We start from the raw sequence: 23,173 nt of genomic DNA on the forward strand, positions 1-23,173 counted from the left end.
ATAAAAGTTTGAAAACTCTAGCTCAAAAATTCTGTGAGTTAAAGGTGCTGGAGCAAAAAGTGTTACAACCATACCCGGTCTCCCCTACTGAACCAACAAATGATGCTGCAGATTGTAGAAAAACCACTGGGGTGATTCTTCCTGCAAATTGAATCATTCTGAAATTAACCCTTTCATGAATAGTGGTCACTTCAGAGGACAACGATCGAAAAGCCGTGTTTTTTTTTTTTTTTTATTTCTTGTGGATTTTTTACGCTATAAATGCACACAGAGCACTGAAGTGGACACTAGTGCTTCATACAATACACTATCAACTACTGGCCATCCAGTAGTTGATCCAGTAGTTCAAGAAAATATTAGTTGAAAAAATGTTTAACAAAAAATGTGTTAATTTTTTTAAAATATGGCACTTATAGAAAAAGGCAACTCAAGAATATTCAGTTCCTCCTTCCACTTTAGAGGACTCAAAAAATATTTTGACATCAAGTAACCTCTAAAGAAGAATACTACTGACGTTTTTCCCTAATTACAACTGATCACCTAGAAAAAAACGTATAAGTTTGTTCATGCAGTAAGTCACTCAAAAACACTCTGCATCATGATCCTCCATCTACTTCCTGTCTTCTTCTTCGTGGATTTGTACCAGTAGTAACATCCGGGTGTTGATCCGATGATGCAAAAAAAGTGTTTCCATTGCAGTTTTGTGAAACAAACCAGTAATTATATGATCTACTGACAAAATTTGTAATGTAAACACAGCTAGAGTGTGTTTCGCGCTGCTGACTTTAAGAAGAGGGAAGTCGTCTCCCGGACTGCGGCCGTATCTTCAGCTTCCTGATTTAAATCAACCCTGTTGTGAACACAGAAATGCTGCTGCAGGTTCGGTTCTTCATGCTGCTTTCTGCAGAGATTGCCATAATAGTAATAATGTGTGTGAAGATTGTCAGCAGCAGTAAGACATACCTGTGATGCCAAGCAGTGAAAGAAAGGGATGATATCTCCAACCTTTTTTTTCCCCCACGTCAATATTCCATTTCACAGCAGTTCCAGTCACACGTGCAGCACACACGTCGCAATGCACAGCCGTCGTAGATGTGCAAAAGATAAATCTGCAGCAGGAAATGGTTTGTGGATCATGACATGTTTTTTTTTAGAGACTTATCGCGTGAACGAACATATTCACGTGACTTTTATTGCATTTCTTACCAGATGGAAACATCACAATTGCAAATTTGTGTTTTTCTTTTCAATATTAGTGGAATATCGGCAAAGTTTTACACACATTTTTTATTTAAATGCAGCCAGTGAGACATGTTTCCTGTTCCTTTAGCTGCAGGGAGAGGCTTCATGTGAATACACTGACTGGTGTTTATCCGGCTCAATCGTTTTTGCAGATACTTGAAAAAGAAAAATATTTCTATGACAAATGAGGTGATGCAGAGCAAATGAAGTGTGTAGAGTAGACAGGACAGCGTAAGATCTGGATAGACAAGGATGTTTCAACAAGACATAAAAGGTTTGTCAGATTAAAGTCACGCTTTGTCACAGAATGGAATGAGGAGCTATTCTTAGACATGTTTGTAGATAAATTAATTCTGTTTATTTTTTGTTGTTTTGTTTTTTGGAAAATATATAAAAATTTCAACATTTCCAGGTTTAGTTTAGGTCTCTGGTATACGCAGATGATTATGTTGTTTTTTTTTCTTTCCTAATTACAAATGATTCATGTTTAGATTTTTTTTAAAACAAATCTCTCACACCAGAGGAGTACGCTCTCAGTGTTCCTTTCAGCTCAGACACGTGATCCATGTGACAGTTTCCTTCTGCTCTCGTTAATGTTTAGGGTAAAACCAGGTGACCATGAAGTCCTTCATCTGCACACTGACAGAGCAGATTTATTCATTAACGTCTTAAATTATTTTAATGAGTGCCCTTTCCTTTGTCGTCCTTCTGGAACATTTATTTATTTATCAGCCGAGTACAACAGGCTGAATGGCTCTCTCTCCTTGCAGTATTGAAGTCTCAGTATGTTATTGGGTTTAACAATGCTTTTCGGTTCAGATTTTAAAAATTCAGCTGAAAAAGTAATGTGCCAGGTAAAGTTCATAGTTATCAGAATCTGCATTGCATTTACCACTAAACCTTAAAGCAACAAAACGGCACCACAGGAGGGACTAGTGGTGGAGCTGGAGTTTTATATAAGAGATGGCCAGAAGGAGGGCAAAGTTTTATTATCAGGTTCATATACTCAAAAAAAAAAAAAATTCTGTTTCTATGACCTGGTTTCAGGGACCGAATGACCATTGGGAGCACCGGGACATTTCCCGGAGGCCTGGCTGCTGCAGTCACTCAGCAACCAGGCAAGAATTTGACCTCAAAGTGCATTTTATTACTGTTAACTTTTATTTAACCGGGAAAATCCCGTTGAAATTAAATCAGTGATTCTTGAGAATAGGGACAAAATGGGTTTTAATTTTCCCATATTTTTTTTAAAATTATTTCTCAACCTTATGTATGAAAATATGACAAATAATGTTTAGGAAATGTAAAGATGCTAAGGTGCAGGCTCCCAGTTGCAACATTTTTTTTTTTAAATTACATTTTTAATTGACCTGACCCAGAACTTTGTCATCACCATCTGATAAAAATAAATATAAAAAGATTTTTAAAATACCCTATTAGTGATATTTTTACTCAATATACAGACAAATGCTTCTCAAGAAACAAAATAAATATTATTTAAAAGAAAAAACAACAAAAAGTCCATCTGACGGAGTTGACACAGAACTGAAGGTGGTGACAAACTAGTGAGTAAAATGAAAATGTGAAGTAATGCAATTTATGTAAAATACATTAAAATGAATTAATTGCACATTTAAGTGAGATTTGACAACAATTTCACTGAAAGAGTCACAAAAACTCTGATGGAGTTGACATCTGACGGAGCTGACGAAATGCCAAACTACCTCAATTTATATGACGTTATTCTGAAGGAGGCCATATTGTAGCTCATCAGGTCCATGAAATCTTTACATTATACCAAAATTAAGCATTTATTTCACAAAATTTCATCAAAGTTTTATAAACTGTCAGTTATGGAGTTGACACATTATGGTTGTGACAAGCAACTTAGGAATAAAACAGAAGAAAAAACTAAATGATAACTTAAGCTAACCAGAGCTAACTCGCCCTCTTAGCTAAGGAAGAGAAACGGACATCATGGGGTCCTCAGAAGCTCTGGTGCCCCCCAATAATGCCTGATTTTTTTTTTACATTCTTTTCATTTCTGACGGTGTTGACAAAAACTAGGGACAAATTTCAACGGAGTTGGAAAATATCTAAAAATTATTTTTAATTCAATTTGTCAATACTTTTATAATTATTTATATGACTACTTATACTTAATTGTCATAACATATAATTTTAGTATTTCTGTAATTGTTTTAAACTATTATAATGTATTGAGTTCTGCTCCGGGACAAGGGAGCTGAATGAGGCCACAGACAGAAAGGGTCCCCTGCCCCACAGATCATTCAAATCCACCCCATGTAGATTGATGAAACTGATTTTATTGAACAGTGAGCTGGAACTACAACCAGAAACAATGTATTGTTGACTTTTGCCCACATCCAACATCAACCCACCGCAGCGAAGCGTCTCTGATCGCCTGCTGCTTTCACATCGCAAGTACAGATATTTTATGTTTCTGCCATAATTACATCCTCTCCTTCTTCCTCATGTCTCTCCATGTTGTTTTCCATTTCAGTGTTTTTTTCTTTTAAACTGCTATGAATAACTCTCTTCTAAATCACTCTGCTAAAAGTAATAACATTTTGTTTATTATGTTCATTTTCTGTTTGAAATACTGAAGCAAATATTCCCTGTAGTTCTGGCTTTATGAGGGGCACCGATAACCAACTAATTACGCCTGACAACATCCTGTGATTCCTTCTTATTCTTCCTGAAATGAGCTCGACTTTACTGCAGCAGCTCATCATATCTTAACCAGACGTGTGAAAAACAATGCTGGTATCTGGCCCACGACTCCAGATTCATTTTTACCTGTCAGAGCGGTCCACGGCAGTGCCTTGTTGTTTCGGACAAAGATTTGTTTTGTATTAGTAGTTCTTCAGTTCAAACACACCGTCAGGCTAACATAATTTGTTCCACTGATGCCAAGCTTCAGAGGCCGACTCCGCCATGACAGACGTCAAACAACCCGAGCGCTCGTCAACTCCTGTGACGCTTGTCAAAAAACTGCATGATCAAAAATTTGACCCATGTTCAAAATAATGCTGGAATGTTCAGCTTAGTGTTCAAACATTTTCTATAGACACATTGCAACGTAATGTCATGCACACATGATCCAAAAGAACGGCTCGTCAACCATGATTACCACTGGTTTTAGCAGTCAAGTTGTCAACACGTTAAATCTTAAAGATATGTGTGATGGAGAAAAGAAAAATGGACGCTGTACTTTGCTATTGATTATGAACAATACAACAAAGCCAGATCCTAGGGTATTCACATTTCACCTGTCAGTAAAGCTGGTCAGTTATGCTAGCTTGACTTTGACAATGCTAACATGTAGATGTGCTGCAGAATTCTTTGTGTTTTACTTTAGTTATAACCCCCCCCGAAAACATAACGGATTAAATGTTCTGTTCTTTGTGTGGAAAATATTTGTTTGTTTTTAGGTGTTGAATCCTGAAACATAAGTGAAGTTGTTGTCAGTCTGTGCATAGCGTATCCAACACATAGAGCCAGAAAAAAAGAATGTGAGTGGGTTTGAGTTATTCTTCAATGTTTTTTTGGTGTTATTTTCCCTATACTGTTGTGCACTGCACTAAATTAATAATCCCCACATCTCCAGGTTTTGATTTTGTTAGCAGAATTGTTCTACCGCAGAACAATGGATGGTAAGTAAAAGAATCGCGTTGTGCGCTTGCATGAAATTTCTGGACATAAACAATAACATGTATTGTGTTTATTTAGTGAAACCCAGTTGATTGCATCGAGGCACTGATTTTGTAGCAGCAGTGGACAGCTGATTGGATTGAGTTGTTAACTTTGAATCAGTCTCTTGTATACTGAACATCTGAATGGACAATCTTGCGTTTCCTGCCAGTCACTAATTTAGCTGCATGGCCTCTGTTTTTTGACCGTTCCATGGCACAGACCAACTCCTGCCTGAAGTCAAGTTTTGAGGACTAGTGAACTACATCCTTTGCCACTACATGATGTCTCAGCATAAATTGCATTTATGTCAGATGTTAAGACTAATAGCAGTAATTTTATTGATCTACAACCAAGATGTTCATTTACTGGTGCATTTGGACTCTTGTCCAGATAAAGCACCCATTTCTAGGCCTTTGTTATTCTTCCACGATTTTATGGTTTTGGTTTAACTTAAATGCATTTTAGTAGAGCAGGTAAAATTTAATAAAAAAAAAAACCACCTCAGCATGTACAACACCTGTATTTTTTTTTTTTTTTTTTTTTTTTTTTAATGTTTTTTAAATGAATGACCTCAATAATTAAACTCCACAAATTGCCTGCGGGGTTCAGGGCTTGTTTTTTTTTTTTTTTTTAACGCCTTTGCAGAGGAAATATGTTAGTCTGCACAATAGATTCTTGTCAGTGTAGAGTAATTGTCTATGTTTATTCCCCTCGCTGGAAGACTATTTTCCCTGCCAGGACAATAATAAAGTGATGATACTGATATCACAGTTAATCCTCTCAATTAATCAAACACTCCCGCCTTCATACAGAGACGTGTAAAACAGTGAGCAGTGGGGTCAGAGGCTTACCCAAATACATTTCAGGTTGAATCCCCTTGGCCACAGCTGACAGCAGTGTAATTAATCTTTTTTTATGCAATTGCATAAAAAAAGGTATTATGCTCCAGGGATGGGAACGTTTTCCTTGCCATGTGATTGATTTCTCATGCCAATCAATCACATGATCAACATATATATATATATATATATATATATATATATATATATATATATATATATATATACATATATGGTGGCTGGTAAGAAAAACAATTTGGATTATGAAGTTACTTTTCTGAAAGAGTAGCTCTTGTTGATTTTTGTAGTATTTGAAAAAATGTTAACTATTGATAACATCAAGTCTAAGGTATATTTGCTCACCACTAAATAAAATACTTTTAAAGGAGCAATATTAAGTGTTTCATAGCAGAATCAAGTAACTATGTTACCTTCAGTTAGAAAAATGTTATATACATATCAAATATGAAATTTTACTTCCTAATTTAACGCCTCGAAATAGGGAATCTGTCTCTTTTAAAACTCCTGCTCTTTATGAAACTTCGCCTTTGTTAAAATTTCGTCCTTTAACAACGTTTTACCAGCATTTCACTGAGAAGTAGCTCCTATAATGAGCTCAGCAGATGCTCAGTTACACCGGGTGTTTGCTACTTGCTGCTGGCTAGTCTGAAGGAGCTGAGTGAGGAAGTCATGAGGGGGAAGGAGATGCTCTGTGAGGCAGAAGTGTGGAAATTTGGAAACTGCAGTTCTGAAGGCGATGCTATGTCTCCCCAGGCGTTATGCACAGCACAATGGTTGCAACAGGAGATTAAAGGATTTCTCAAACATGCATGAAAGAATCAAAGCAAAACTCCAGGTGTGTTTTTGATAAGGAAATAAGATTACAACATGATGTAAAGCTAAAAAAAAGTTGATTTTAAATAATACTTTCCCTTTAAAATGAACAGAACTCACATTCCTACCACATGTTCTCCTTTTCCTCCAGAAAGAGCCGAGCCTGATCAGCATCCAGCTGTTGAACAGATTACAGCAAGTTGTGGAATTTATTCACTTCACTTTGAAACTGAAATCAGTGTATCTTTCCCTATTATGTATTCACACAACTAAGCTATTCCTAATCAACAGATTTTCTAGATGGTTCAATGGTGATGTCTTTTAGCATCTCCAGCAGCCACACATACAATCACATCTCCCAGCATGTAGAAATCGGCTTATCTGCTTGTGAACACAAACATCTTTCTTTTTTTTCCCGAGCCACTGAATGGGACGTGGGATCTGACATTCAAGGCTGCTTTCTGCTCCTCCGACACTTTTATAAAGATGACTGATTATTGCAAAAAAAAAAAGTCTTTCATTCTCTTTAAATATCTTTGTGTCTCTTTATTACATTTTTTTCCCTTTTCTTATTCATCACTGTCGACATAAGGAACAGATGTCAGATGTGTCTTCCTCTGGAGAAAAGTTTCTTTTCTTTCCGTCTTATATTTGTCAAAATAAAAGCAGAAAATTTGATAATGTTGTGATTTATGAGATACTTTGTGTAGCTGTGCAGGGTTTGTGTGAGTGACTGAGAAAAGTTGCATTTTGTCAAAATGACTTAAGATGACTCTGACATTCAAGTCTTTTCAATAATGTACTGCCTGAGACAAGAACTGTAGTTATTTCTTATACAATATCTTCATAATTATTTTCAGCTTATTATTAGGCCTATTAGACTTATAATGCGAAAATGGGGCTGCATGGGGAGGAAAATTACTCCTTGAGACAAAAGTCGGACTATGACATTAACTTTTTCTTCGTTTCTAACTGCCGTGCATGGCAGTCGCTGAAGCAAAGACTTTGGGCGAATGAGTCGTGTCTAAAAACCTCTCCCCTTTGTGGATCTTTTATATCAAAAAAGATCCACAAATCATTTGTGTCATTTTTACACAAATTATTTGTGAAGGCAGTAAGAGATCATGGAGCTGAAGTCCAGCTTCTTATGAAAGCAGACATCTAATCCAAAAATACTTTGTTTGTTTTTACACTGAACAGAGATTCTTTAAAACCCAGTTTAAAATGTATGAAATTTTTCTTTAGTTTGTAAAAGCACAATGTGCATTTCTTCAAATGGGCCCGCCTTAGATTAAGATTTGCGTGAATCAATATATAAACTTTACAAACTTTGAGGTATTTTAACCCTCTGAAAGATGAAATATTAAAAGAAATAAAGACAGCTAGATTGGAAGTGTTATATTATTTGAACTTTTTTTTTTGAAAGAACAAAAAGACTGTGAATGAATGATGAATGATGAAGATAAATAACAAAAGATGATAAAAGAAACTCAACCCTGCCGTTTCTTTGTTGTGCAGAGCAGCAGCTTTAGTTGAGCTGTTTTGTTCCAGATCCCCAGGTGGAGAACAAACTGAGTCGCAGTTGCTTTTGTTCCTCCAGGTGTTGCACCTGAAAAGTTGGCAGCTCTTCAGCTATCAACCAGTCCAATGGTGTTTGGACTGGTTGCGCAGAAGTACTCTTTCAGGAACTAGAAATCGTCGTTCTGGCATTGGCAACTTTCAATTCCACTTTTGAGCCTGACTTTAAGATGTTTTTTTATGATTTTGAATTTGTGTCATCATAATATTGTGTTATGATCCACATTGTCATGGATTCATGGGTAAAACGTTGCTGGATGCCGTTTTAAGATTCATCATATCTCTGCGTACTTCTGAGATTGAGTGCAGTGAAGTGCAAAGTCGTGTGTCTGACTGCTCTGTGTTTGGAGGACGTCATCAGCGAAACCCTCCTCTTTCTTTGAAGTCTCAGGTTTACTCTTATCCCAATTGAAAAGTAACTTTAAAAAAAGTTTTCACCAAGTTCAGTATCTTGTGGTTTCATTGTTGAAGTTTGAAATGTCACTCATGTCACATTTGTCACAGTGTTTATGAACTTCAGAGTTATTAAGAACCTAATAGGACAACTACTGCTTAATATTGCTCTTTAACACTTAGCTTTTTAATTATTTGTTGCAAGTGTTTTTTTCACTTTTCTAATAAAAAAAGAAAATGTAAGATATCATTCTTCTTCTTGAGCTGAATAAATCTGGGATTTGCCAGATTTCTGACGATGCCTTTGATAAAGTTTTAAGATCACTCACTTTGTAGAGTTTTGATTAAATCCTTTTTTTTTAATTAGACATTGTCTTTTCTGATTTATTAGGAAAATTTTGCTTTCATTAAAAATCGATAAAGACGAAAAGTCTCGTCTAATAAGTTCATTTAATCTCAATAGAATTAGTGAGATTCAACTAAATGTACCGCATAGTGACTTTTTGCAGACTCCTTCCATTATTCCACCTTTAACCAATTACCGTATTTTCCGGACTACAGAGCGCACCTTGTTATAAGCTGCACCCACAAAGTTTTTTTAAAAAGCTGGACACATAGGGATATAAGCCGCACTGGGCTGTCGGCCGCTGATTTCTCCGCCGCTCTCGGTTTTCCTCAAGGACACAGCAGAGGCTGCAACCTGCCGGACAGGGAATGGTAATCCACCGTGACCTGATCTTGGACTGGGACTTTTGTCACATTTTCATTCTTTTCTTTTTCAGTCATTTGATTGTAGATTTGCTCCTTCTCTAATTAAGACTATTCAATCTTTTTCCTAAATGGTCTGTCATAAACTTTGACTTTTCTAATGCTTATTAACATCTGGAGAGCATATGATGGAGCTCTTCAGCCATTTTCTTTCTCCAAAGTTCGACCTTGTGGGTAATTTACTGGAACCGTCGCTCCCTGGGAGGATTGACAGCTGATTTCAGTAGAATTTGATTCAGTTCATTTCACTAATACTTAATTAATCCTAAAGGTCAATTAGATGGTCAAGTAATTCTCATTATGTATGTTTCTTGGTAAGCTAATAATGGTGATGGCTGTGGGTAGAAAGCATTTCATGCAGGGGTCTGTGTTGCTGGAAATCAGAAGACGCCTCTGACAGAATGCACTATGTTGGTGAACTTGTGAAAAAGGTTCTTAGGATGAGCCCTCTTGTTTTTCAGTTTATGAAGCATATTTAACATAAGTTATGAAGGTTTTAGAATAGCCCAAGTATCAGAGCCCGGTTTTATTAAATCTCATTACAATCTGTTTTTGAAAGAGGAAGTGTGAGAATCCAAAGAGGCCTCTGACAAGCTAACAGGAACTGGGATGAATAAATACACAAAACTGGGAAATAACAGGAAGGCGAGTCCAAACCCTTTTTAAATCACTACTAGAAGTATCTAGAAGTATCTGTAATGAATGATACACAGAGTAATTTCCAACAAAGAAATCCTCACTGTAGAAAACACATCTATAGCCCATAAATGAAACAATGCAGTAGACAGAAGTTGTGTTTCCATTATAGGTGTGTGCAAAGCGACAATGTTGAAAAAACAAAATTTTGCAATTGCGGTGATTCAATTAAATAAGAGTTTAAATTAAATTCACATGTGAATAAACTTGCTCACATGATAATTCATTAAGTATAAAAACAATAACATATATTCAGAATTCAGCCATCATCCATCAGAGGAGACGTCAGCGTTTTATTCAGGCGTTGGAGCAACAAGTCCTTTATGCTTAGGAGTGGATGTGTGTGCGGCGTTTTGGGGAGGTTGCAGTTCATTTTACCAAAGATCTATGGATTAAACACTTGTGTTTAATCCATAGATTAAACACAAGTTTAATCTATGGATTAAACTTGTGTAGAAAATCACAGCCATTGATTTTCTACCACTTCCTGTTTTCTTCTTTGTGGTTTTTGCCAGTAGTAACATCCGGCTGTTGATCACATGACTTGTGATGTGGAAAAAGTCTTTCCATTGCGCTTTGGCAAAATAGATCAACTTCAATGCACCTCATCTAAGTGAAAGAACTTTTTATCAACAAACTTGAGTTCTTTTCAAAATTGTTGCATTTCCATTCGGCAAATTTATTTTCATAATATCAATTTGTGCAGTTTTATGGTTACTGGCACGTGGAAGTTGCTCGAGCTTCTGTCTTACTTTTAAAGCTGTGTGCAAACTGTTACAGATAAACAACACGGACTATTATAGTTTTAAATTCAGATTGGCATTTCATATTTATCTGCAGACGTCCTTTTGCTATCTCAGATTCACACTTGAAAGTAAGAAACAAAAGAACACCAAGCTGTTCAACTCCAGAACACACAGTTCATGTCTGACAGCTCTGTTTCAAAAGAAAAAAAAAGCAAAAGAGAGCAAATGAGGTCTTTGGAGTTGAATGAAAGTGGGCCCGTTAAGTGAGCGCTGCATTTAGCAATCGAAGTTGATGTGGATAAAGAAATGTCACAGATGAATGGAAGTGCTAATAAGTGCTGATAACACTGAAGTTGTTGAGAATCTGCACCGAGCAGAAGAACCTGCATCTTCATCTCTGCTTCAATGACTGGCTGATCCAACGGGGCTTCATAGCTTCATCGTTCATTGAGTCTCTATTCCGTTACTATAGCAACATGAAACTACGCACATGAGCATGCTCTCCACGGTCGACATAAGCAGCGGCATGCTGAGGTGTATGTTAATTACGTCGAGAGTGCCAAAGTGAAGTCCTGGCTGCAGACGCCGAGGTGTTGGAGGTGTAATACTGGAAATCATGAACTGGAAGCAGAACCAAGGGCACAAAAACCTGCTCTAATTTAATTACAGCGAAGGTTCAGTCTGGACCAGCTACCATGATCTGACCACAGTAAAGTCCTGTGTTTTAATGCATATTCTACTTTTATTTATTGGTATACCTTGTATGATAATGCGTGTTTTTTCCTGACTTCTGCCTTGAAGTGTTTAGATTGAACTCTGCTCTCTACTTTTTGGGTAAAGTGTCTGCAGGACTGAAACCAACAGTCCACAATGATTAAAAATATATATTTTTGTTTTCTTCGTCTTTTACGTCTTCTAGTGCAGAAAGAAAAACACAATATTTAACATTTCTGCACAATAGTTACTGAGCACTGCTATCAGCGATGTAGGGCGATATCATATTTAGCCGTAGTCAGGCTGAAGGCTGCAGTAGTTCTGTCTGTCTTCGGTCTGGGGTATGCAGAGCCACACTTGGACGACTATGGAAGTCTGCATCGATGCCTGAAGTGAATAACGGATGGTGTTCCCAGCCTCTCGTCTTATAAGACTTCCAGCGCTCCTCAGTCTCAAACCATCCTCTAATTGTCCTCTTCGGACATTGCCAATAGAAATGAGATTCTGCCTGCAGACCAGTCAATCAGACACGCTTTGTGTGATTGACTGGATAACACAGTTGGAAGTCTTGCAGAAAGAAGAAGTCTGCAGTTTCCCCACTGAGACGACACCAGATGGACATGTTGCCCAGAAAAAACTCTGGTATAGTCTCCTGAGTCGGGGTCTTTATAGATAAGCAGGCCTGCTATTGCAGGCGCCGATGCAACCCACCAACACCTTTACAGCTTTTCATACAGCCGATATGGCTTTCGGCCCGCTCAACTTCCTGCTGAGGCTCGGCAAAAGTAGTCACAAGTTTTTCTTTCAGTTCCACCCCAAACACTTTTCCTGTCTTCTAGCTGCTTGTGCAGTGAGTGGCGAGGTGATGCACCAAGTCCAACACTTACATGTGTTCTGCAAAGTGTAAGCATTGACATTAATGTTTTAGATTTATCGCTCCTGATTTGAGGCTGAAGTAAACTAGGCTTTGAGTTTTTTAATCAGTTCAGAATACAAAAAGACCAGAACTCCAATGTTCTTAAAGTACAGTTTGAGAATTGCTGTCAGGAACAATAATTCAGTTTATCAGCAAACAAAGACAAACATTTTAGGAGATTTTGATCCAAGTTTAAGAGAATGACTCAAGCTGCAGCGTGGTTATGGGAAATGACTTCTTGCCTTGTTTTGGAGAAGTTAAGATAAGAGGTCAGAGAGAAGAGCGGTAGAGTTAAGGAAATAAGGGACATTTTGTAAAGTAATAAAGCTGAGATTACTGAGTGAAATGGAACAAACAGCAGCATGTAATAAGATAAATATTAAGTTATTTTTAAGAGTGTCTTACTTTATCTAGGCTTTTGATTTTGAAAAATTTTTTTTGATCTGTGTATTACTTTTTTTTTGTTTTTTACTGAACTTTATTTTATTGATTGTGGGCACCAAGTGACTGAATGCATGTTTTTATGTCTCATAAATATACTGTTTAAAAAAAAAAGAAAAAGAGAGAGGACAATAAGAAGTGCAATTTTTTGGGACTGAACTATTTTACATATGTTTACATCGCAGAACCAAAAGATGTTAGTCACTCCTCGTCATGTGAACCCAGGTTGGTCTCGGTACTCGTCCAGGATGCTGTTGACAGATCTGATGATTTTTCTCCTCTTCGGAACAAGGAAGCAAATTTCCATTTTTCACCGCAACAAACTGAAGCATGGATTGCTTCAAGCAATACATACTTAAAAGTTTTGCCACAATATTTCTTGTTGGTCATGACGACAATCAATTCAAATCTTATCACGATAAAGAATTTGTCACGATAAATTCCCCAACACACAACCACACAAACGTCCGTGTGTGTTAGAGACGGGCGTCTCTCTGCAGAGCTGAGACTTCGCTCATACGACCACTTCAGGAGTTATTTCTGGACGCTTCAGCAGAGCGTGAAGTGACAGCAGTTTTCCCGCTGGGATTTTATTGATTGTGGTTGCATGACAAGTTCACAAGCAGGGCTGTTTGAAAGCTTGAAGGTCACACAGATCTATGTGTGACTCCTGACTTTGGCCTTTATGCATGAAGATTTCTTTAGAATCTCTTGATTCTCACCAGACACACGAAAAGAATTTGGTTCTTCTAAACGGTTTCTTTCCAGCTGACGGATGAAAAATCCTCCTCGCTTTTCTGTGCGCTGGATACTCTCTCAGTTTCATTCAATTCAGATTCTTTACATTGCGCCAAAGAAGTTGTTTTATTTCAATCACACATACATTCTAATTATTATTAGTCATTAAACGGTGATTTAATCTCAGTTTATTAATCAGCAAAGCGTGAAATTAGCTTAAAAAGTTTCTAAGGAAACCCAAAATAGTAGAAATACACTAAAAGATACAAATAATTCAGTTACTTCATAAGAATTTTTTTTTTTGCCCAAAATGTAATATCACAGCATTTCTTTAGCGAACACTTGATAGTTTGTAGCAAAAAAAAATCTGATTTATTGAAAATGTTTTTGAGCAATAGATAGCAAAATGATTCATAGATTTGTTTTTATGTAGAATTTGAACCAGGTGAAGCTAAAAATGCCTTTTGAGGAGTTCTAGGTAGAAGATATTTACTGACAAATATTTGGTTTTCATCTTAAATCCAAAATGTATCTATTTTTTGTACAGTTTTGGCTTAATTTAATGCTTTGACTGTGTTGTTCTTTCAAAAAAAAATGTCATTTTTGGAGGTCTGTGCCCTACAGCTAACGACTAATCGATTACTCAGTTAGCTTACAATTCTTTCAATAACCGATTAATCACAACTAATTCTATTAATCGTTTCAGAACTAGTTTATCTCAGACGATGACGAAGAAGTTACCACAACCAAACAGAACGACAGACCAGGTGAGAGAAAAAAGTCAACAGCAAATAACACAAACTGGAGAGTAGTAGGAGAAGAAAGTGTGACTGAAGAAAGTAGAACTCTCTTTTTCCATGCGTTTTTCCCGCCATCGAATTTTAGATTCGTTTATATATTCTAAATAACATGAGATATGCCACTAAAGGAAATCATAGGTTGTTTGTTTTTTTGTTGTTCTTTTGGTGTGCTAGAAAAACAAACGAACAAATGTCACGCATTAAGCCAGATTTGTACTCAGCGTCGATGGCCCCGTCTGTGGCAGCTTTGACCTTTCCCATCAACAGCAGATCAGAGGATCATTAAAGCCCCGTGAGATGTCAGCCATATTATTAAAACAACCCTTCAGGTAACCTATAATTAGTCTAACAGGCCTGACAAATTGGTTTCTATACATATCTCTAAAAAACACAGAGGGTGTGTGTGCAAAAAAAACAGGTTCTATCAAATGCCTTCAAATAAATCCCTGAATCTGGAGTTACGTCGTTTTCTTGAATAATTCAATAAACAGTTGAGGATTTAAAAGAAAAATGATAGACTTCTGCATGCTGTCCCACTGAGTGGCTTTGCTGCAGGTGGTTTAAAGAGACACAATCAATAAAATGCGTTGCCTTACAGTGGCAGGGATGTGTTTGGTGAGGAAGCTGCTGTGACAGAAAAGGCTCCACTTTCCCACAGCACAAACAACATAATGAAATTCTCCACCAACAGCAGTTCTTTTCAGGTGTCGTTGTTCTGCACAATAATGTGCCGTTAGCTCAGATTCAGAGCTATTTCAACTTTAATGTTGTGCACCGTGCAGTTCATAACTCTCCGTTTTTAAAAGGAGAACGAAGAATAAGATCCAACGCCTGGATAGCAGTGGCAGAACAGCAGGAACGTTTAGGATTTGGAATCAAGTTAAATTTAACATGGTGCCACTCTTGAACTCTTCCACATTGTGTCACGCTACAACCAGAGAACAATGCCGTTGATCATTTTGTGATCGACTACAGCAAAGCAGCGCATTATTTTAGTTTTTTTTATAATATAAATCTGCAAAGTGGGGCGAGGATTTGTATTCTCTCACACTGGATCGATATTTTGTAAATCGACCTTTGTCTGTGTTAAACATGCGTAAAGCTGGTGTGTGTCTGCCAGCTTTACGTCCCCTCAGCATGATGCAGCCACAGCTATGCTTCACAGTGGGGGAGGTGATTCGGGATGATGTAGAGTGACAGGTTTCTGACTCACAAAGTAGCTGCGATTTCATTGCATAAAACTTTGTTGATATTCTGCTAATGTCAAAAAAGAAAAAAAAACTATTTAGCAACTGTGGTGTTTCCATTAAATAAGAAAATCACACATGAACAAGTTTGTTCATGTGATAAGTTATTAAAAAGCATGCCTCGCCACCATCCTTCAACTACTTCCTGTCGTCTTCTTCGTAGTTTTTGTCAGTAGTAACATTTGACTGTTGATCATGCGGCTTGTGTGATGCAAAAAAATTTCCATTCCAGCTTTGAGAAAAAACCCGCCTCATCCAAATGCCAAAACTTTTTAGCGAAAACAAGATTCTTTTTTTCAAAATTGGTGTGTTTTCATCAGGTTCATTTATTTCCAATTTGTGCCATTTTAAGGCCGATGGATATGCACCTGTTGACCATAAAACTGTGTAAATTGAAATTACAAAATTAGGCACGCTTTATGGAAACAGTTTGGAAAACACTAATTGTTCGAGAACAGTTTTTGAGAATTATTGGATCGAAATGTGTGTATTCTGCAAAACTGCAATGGAAACACTTTTTTTCCCCTCTTCACACAAGTTTGCATACAGAAGCAATGAGCTTATTTGTAGGCACTGGCTCCTCCAGAGCTCTCTCAGCATCGCTCCGTTCAACAAAAGTTGAGTTTGTCGCTCCATAGTGTTGAACCCATAACTCTTCTGTAATATCACCAACTACAATTTTTCCAAAGAAGCTGCATGAGAAGCCGCTCCCGAGTATGAGAGGTTTGTTGCTCCAACGCCTGAATAAGACGTCGACGAGTGGTAGCGCTCTGTGACAAGTTCACAGACCTGAATACAAATTTTTAAGAAAAAATATTGGAAATCTTGAATCGTTCTTCAACTTCACAATTATCTGCTACTTTTTTGGTGTAAAATCTCAATAAAATACATTGAAATTTGTGATTTTAGTGGGAAATCTAATATAATCTAATGACTTCAGTACGTTGATTCCTAGCAGCAGGTGAAGAATAATTGGCCAGATGGAGAAAACGTGAGACGTAGAGGAAGAAATAATAATAAAAAATCTAATTGTGAATGAATGTACTTGAATGAAAGACATTAAAAATGGTTTTATAAGAACCTTCCAAGGAAACACATTATTTCTTCAGATAACCTGAATATATCCACTCAAGTTTGAGAAGGTGAACTTGAACACGAACCACGTCAAAGCAACAGTTAAAAGTATATCTAATGACGCACGCATGCCTTCTTTTTACTACAAAAATATACACCTGTCATGTGTTCTACAACACGACAAACAACAAGAACGCTTCAGATTTCTCCCCAATTAAGCACCCAAATAACAAATGACTCACAGCCAAGCCTCTTTTTGAATTCAATGACATTCTAAGGAGGTAATTAATCCTTTTGATTGGTGCGATTCAGAACACGCCACCCCTCAGGGTCCGGATTCAGACCCCTTGCTGTTCAAAGCCTATTAGCCTGCTCCTTTAAAAGGTGCTATTATGTGATTTTTGGAGTGTTTTATTTTATACTCTACTACCTATTTAGTCACTTTAAGCTGTTCTTTAAAAACATTTTGTTTTGTTTCAGACATGATTCACAGGTCTACAGGATTTTTAGATGCAATGATCACAATCAAATCACTACAGTTTATAAGCGTTGGAGTGAATGCTACGCTAGAGGAAGAGCAATATCACTGAGACCACAGCTACCTCAGCCACAGTCCTCTGCAGGTAGCTGTGTGTGAAGAAGTGCTGGTTCCCTGTTGAACGATAATCTTATCTTCGCTGAGGTCAATGTCAATTCATGTACATTTTTCTCAGTGTGTCGGTGCTTCAGCATATTTTCCCAAGATCTATTATGGTATTAGCTATTAGACCGTGTTCACACAATATATTTTTTAAAAATCATCTGTAAATAAAGAGATTAAGTAATGTATGTGACCACCAAGTGGACCAGAGGTCGCTCCAAAAGCAGGAAGTGGACTACAGCGTGGGGCATCCTGGGTAAATACAACTAAAGCAAAAGCGCTAGAGGGAGAAATGAGTAGTAGTTTTTTTTACCAACGACAACAGAGAAGTCCTACAAGCGCTAAGATCTGACGATACTCCATTTTCTGTTTAGATTTTGAGAAGAAGGAAGTTGCACTTGTCCCTTTTTCAGAAGTTTGTGTCGTTTCCTTCAATGGCTCTTGTTGCAGCACCACCCCAGGTGAGGGGGGAAAACAGGTTTTTCAAAGGGTTTGGTTGGTTTGACACACAAAACACACCAGCTGAAAATATAACAAACATTGTAGTTTTGGTCCCCAGTAGAACTGAGTCTACTCGATCATCAGGTGTGAAAATGTTCTTAATCTTCTTTCTCTGTCTTACCTGTAGGGTGGCCCTTCTCCAACACTGTGTGCAAGATGAGTGGGTTTGTGCAGGGCGTGTCCGTGTCGGCCTCGGTCTTCACCCTGGTAGCGATCGCCATTGAAAGGTGAGTTTGACAGGTGGCTGGAATCCCACAGGACAATAATTTAACAATAATAATTCAATGGAACTGTGATTCTGCCAATTTAATTCCCTGAAAAGTTGGGTGAGTGAGTTTCAGATTAGTTCAGATTAGTCACAGTAAATATTTGAGTCTACTGTTGAGAGATAGTAGACTCAAATAGTAGACTGAAATCATTTCTGAGTTCGTGATAAATGGCTATAGATAGTCACCAGCCGGCCTGAAGCCCTGCAAGGATAAGAGGACAGAAGCAATAGATAGGTGGATTTTTTTAACAGAACATTCTCCTTGATCTGTGCTTTTGTATTTTTATTTTATTTATTTATTTTGTGGGCTTTGATGGCATTTTCAGATCAATTTTTTCAAATATAGTAATTGTGGCACAGATAATTGAAGACGTTAAGCCAGACTTTGCTGGAGGTTGCTTGTTAAAACAGAGTTTTCCTCTCCACCGTCGCTACATGCATCCTCAATGTGAGAGACTGCTGGAAAATCAGAGACTCAACGCGCTTAGCGGAGTTTTCCTAAATATAAACCTTTTGATTTTTACCTATTGGTATAGTAAACTGAACAAACCACCTGTAATTGCTTAATTTTTTTGTTCACATAAAATAGAGGAACTATGTTTTAATATCGTCCTCATTTGCGCATTTCTGCATGGATTTTGAAGGCAGTTAAATAGGCCACCGAAAACTCTGCTAATTTAGTGTCATCACTAGTCGCTCCAACTCATTTAGGAAAAATATTTCATTAGGTCTTGGAAAGCCAGTTAAAGCAGCAGTATGTAAATTTTATGAAAAATATATTTTTTTACATATTTGTTGAAATATCTGTCATGACAGTTTGGTATGAGACAGATAATCTGTGAGAAACGGTGAATCTCCTTTGCCTTCTCCCAGTGGTATCTAGAAACAACCAATCAGAGGAGGCGGGTCTTAGCGCCGTCAATGACCCCTCTGTGTGGCGCTGCTCCGCCCTCCCTGCTTGCAGAGTTGTACTGAGTTAGCATGGTCACTGTTGACAGTGGATAAATAGTTTTCCTGTAACGGTAAGTAGTTTCTCCACCATTAGCATGTTTAGCAGTGAGTACATGAGTATAAATAATAGCGCTAAGATCCGCCTCCTGGTTCTGATTGGTTGGCTGTGGCGCATTTCTTCAGACAGCAGTAGTTGCCATAGGAGGAAGTGGAGAAGATTTCTTCACAGGTTGTCTGTCTCATAACATTTTGTCATAACGGTTTGAACAAATATGTAAGAAAACTTATTCAATCTGGAGAGACTCAGACAGAGAAAGAAAGCAATTAAAAAAGTTTAAAGACAAATAAACATTAAAGTCCTTTGGCGTTCAGGCCCTGGCCGAGGACGTCGAGCTGGAACTTCCATAAGCTCGATAAACATTCCTGATGCTGCATAGGAATGTAATCCCCCCGGGGCCTGTACTGGTGGCGAAGGTCGAAGAAGGATGTGGCCTGAGAGCCAGGAGCTGAAGGTAGAGATGGGGCGGAGGTGGGTTGATCGCAGCTGGTAAGCGGAGGAGGCCATGGATGAAGGTCCTCATAAACTGGAGCTTGATCGATGATTGGCCATGACGTGGCTTGATCCAGCGCCGATAGGTTCAGGGAGATAAGAGGGAGGCGCTGATTGATGAGGCAGGTGAGGCTAAAGAGTCTTCCAATTGAATTTGAGCCGAAGCTTCATTTCTTTATAAAAGTCGCATACTGCACCTTTAAAGAACCAGTTCTTAAACATAGAAATGTGCTGAAATGGGATTGTGTCTTGAGCCTTCCTAAGTAGTAATAAATTACCAAAATCAACCATAAAAATAATTTTTCTAAATGAATAATCCCAGAGAATACGGTTCTTGAACCAGTTGTAGCAAATATTGTGGAAAGATTCACACATTCTAAACATATCTTAGCACAAAGAAAGGCCAAAACCAGAACTACTGTAGGATAACAGTGACCTTTCAAGTCTGAGCTGACAGTGTTTTAGAAACTGTCAATGCATTATTATCAATATCAGACTCTGAATCCAAGAAAACAAACATGTTATTCATCACAACTCTCCCACATCCACATATACGAAATATGTGCCGAAAATCCAAATACAGATGCAGCAAATATTACGTTTCTTCATCTAGAGTTTAGAGAAACACATTATTCTCAGAAGTCATGCCCTCTATTTGCCAGGGATCTAAACTGATCCATCAACTGTAGTAAGGAACTTAGATTTCCCCTGACGACTGAAAGAAAAAGCTGGTGATTCCTCCTCCTTGCTCTTCACACATCCATCATGTCTCCACTTCTGCCGGGATGTAGAGCTGTAATCAAGGCAGGTGTGGGAATTTGGTGACCTGAAGATGCTGCCTCTCAGTGTAAACCGGGCCCCTTATTATCGCCATGGGAACGCTTCATAAGAGATGTAAAGCAAACTGTAGCTCAACAAAAAGTCAAACATTGTAAATCATTATTTCAAGCCAAAAAAAAAAGAGAGAAAATATTACAAATGTTACTGTGGGATAGCATCCAAGGACCATACTTTAGAGAAATCTATGATAAGTAAGAAAACCATAGCAAACTTTTTAGAGAGGTTGCATCATCACCGTCCTAAACTAATAATAATAATAAAAAAAAATCAACACCTCTTTCTTTCCAAAAGATGTTTGTTTTTTAGGCAAAAAAAAAAAATACTTTTGTCAAAAAATGACTGGACATTATTTTAGGAAGGTGAGGACATTAATCATTTATACAGGGGTTACAAAGAAGGGTGCACTGATTGCAATTCCCTAACCAACTACTGAGCTTCAAAAAACCTGATTCTGATTTTGGCCGATATCGATTTTTCCTTGAAAAGTTACTAAATTGGCAACACTGAATTGACTTTTGTTAACTGGGCACATTCAGATGTGGCCTGGTGGGCGGGTCTGTTAGTCAACCCTCCTCAGTAGCTGGTTTTCAGACTATTGCAGAGGAAGATAAAATCGGTTTCTCATGTTAGAACCAGCCGATCACAGATCACCCAAAATGAAGAAAATCTATGCTGATTTTTCGGTGGCCCCTTGTCACAAACTTAAATCCTAGAGGAACGAGTTCAGATGTGTCTCTGCTTCATCACACCAGACTCCAAAAATGGCCATATTAGCAAGAGTTTGTGGAGCTCAACTACTTGGTAAGGAAGTAATTTTTCCTTTAGACTCAGGTGTGCAGAACCAGAGGCACAAATAAAACTTGAAAGACCGGACCAGAGTTTTATCCATCCAGCCATTATCCAGCTCACCAGGCCAACACAGAGACAGACCGGACAAACAACCATGCTCACACTCACTTCTTTCTCAAATCTTTCAGGAAATGGGTTTCTGCAGATGAGGACAGTCCTGATATAGCAGAACTCTTGTTGTGGATAAGCAGGAAGACATTTGGATCATGAATGTACAGAGAGGAAGTGCATACATTAAAGTCATGTACAAATACAACATTGACTGTAGTTCAGTATTTAACTCCATTTTTTCCTAACCTCATATTCTTGTGTCCTCACTAATTAGCAGCATTGCTCTTCTCTGCCTCTCCACTGTAGGTTCCGTTGCATTGTGTATCCTCTCCAGCCCAAGCTGACTCTGCTCGTTGCCAAGGTAGCCATTGTGTCCATCTGGGTGTTAGCCGTGGCTATTATGTGTCCCGCGGCAATAGCACTGACTGTGGAGAAAGTCCCTTTCCATTACATGGTCTACAATGATGACTTCAATCACACGCTGCCCCTTTACACCTGCTACGAAAACTTTGCCAATCCCCACATGAGAAAGGTCTACACGGCGGTTCTGTTCGCCCACATCTACCTGGTTCCCCTCACTGTCATCACGCTGATGTACGTGAGCATCGGCGTCAAACTCTGCTCCTCCGCAGTCGCGAACCGAGAGCCCCAGTTGGGCAACATCACGGTCCAGGCGGGAGGCAGAAGACATGCTCAGCAAGTGGTATCCCAAAAAAAGATCAAGGTCATAAAGATGCTCATCGTGGTGGCGTTGCTGTTCATGCTGTCCTGGTTGCCCCTCTGGACCCTCATGATGATGGCAGACTATGGTGGACTGGACAGGAACCAGCTGGACCTCCTCACCAGCTACATCTTCCCCTTCGCCCACTGGTTGGCCTTCTCCAACTCTAGCGTCAATCCCATCGTCTACGGCTACTACAATAAGAACTTCAAGAGGGGCTTTCAGGCTGTGTGCAAGACAAGGCCCTTCTGCTGCGTCGCCCGGCTGCAGTGCAGAATGCCTCGATGGGGACAGAGAGGAAGATCTGCGCAAGCGCTGTCGGAGGGGACCGAACTGAGGGACGGCAGCAACAACCACAGCAACTTTCTGTTGGGACTAAGAAACCGAGTCCACAATGACAACAAACTGAGCGAAACGCCAGAAATAAACAGGAGCTCGAGAATGGGGTGTATGGTGGTCCACAAAGGCAGAAGTCTCTCTGATCAGGGGATAGAAATGGTAGCCATACATAAGAAAAGCAGTAATGACGAAGGCTCTGAGAAGGTGAGCTCACTAGCGGTTTCAGTGTATCAGGCATGGGATAACTGAGGAATACCTGGAACAAAATATGAACCAAACAAAGCCATACAAAGGTGCATTGGTAAAGACAACGGCATTATTAGAAGAATTCTCACTCAAAGCCCATAAAACCTGGATCGAGTCTAAACATTCCAGCTAAAGCTGCAGTATGTAACTTTAAAAAAAATATACTTTTTACATATTTGTTAAAAGTTTAAGACAGATAACGTGAAAAAAATCGAACTCCTCTGGCTTCTTAGTTCTCTGTGGTAACTACAGAAATACAACGCTCAATCAGAAACAACCAATCAGAGCCAGGAGGAGGGTCTGATGGTGCGTTCACACCAAATTCGTTTTGAGCGTCAGGCGCGTCTGGTTTACATTTAAAGTCTATGTGGAGGCGAGTCGAGGGCCTTTGCAGCACGTTTCGAGCATCTAGCGATTTGAACCGTTTTGACCCGTCCAACACGTACGACGCTTCACATAGACTTTGAATGTAAA

The 23,173-nt window shown here is 38.5% G+C and overlaps 1 protein-coding gene across 1 annotated transcript in view; it reads left to right on the forward strand.

The window, feature by feature from the left end:
- The window catches only part of npffr1l2 (neuropeptide FF receptor 1 like 2), a 29,312-nt gene extending 6,436 nt beyond the window's left edge, over window positions 1–22,876 (forward strand). The window contains exons 2-3 of the mRNA XM_088009086.1: window positions 18,012–18,111; window positions 21,700–22,876. Of these exons, the coding sequence (XP_087865212.1) occupies window positions 18,012–18,111; window positions 21,700–22,702 (1,103 nt within the window). The 3' untranslated portion in view covers window positions 22,703–22,876. The remainder of the gene's footprint in view (window positions 1–18,011; window positions 18,112–21,699) is intronic.
- Window positions 22,877–23,173: the final 297 nt, after the last annotated feature.

This window comes from Poecilia mexicana, unplaced genomic scaffold (assembly GCF_051168715.1).
Source record: "Poecilia mexicana isolate PSO_F unplaced genomic scaffold, ASM5116871v1 scaffold_9, whole genome shotgun sequence".
NCBI classification, from domain to species: Eukaryota; Metazoa; Chordata; class Actinopteri; order Cyprinodontiformes; family Poeciliidae; genus Poecilia; species Poecilia mexicana.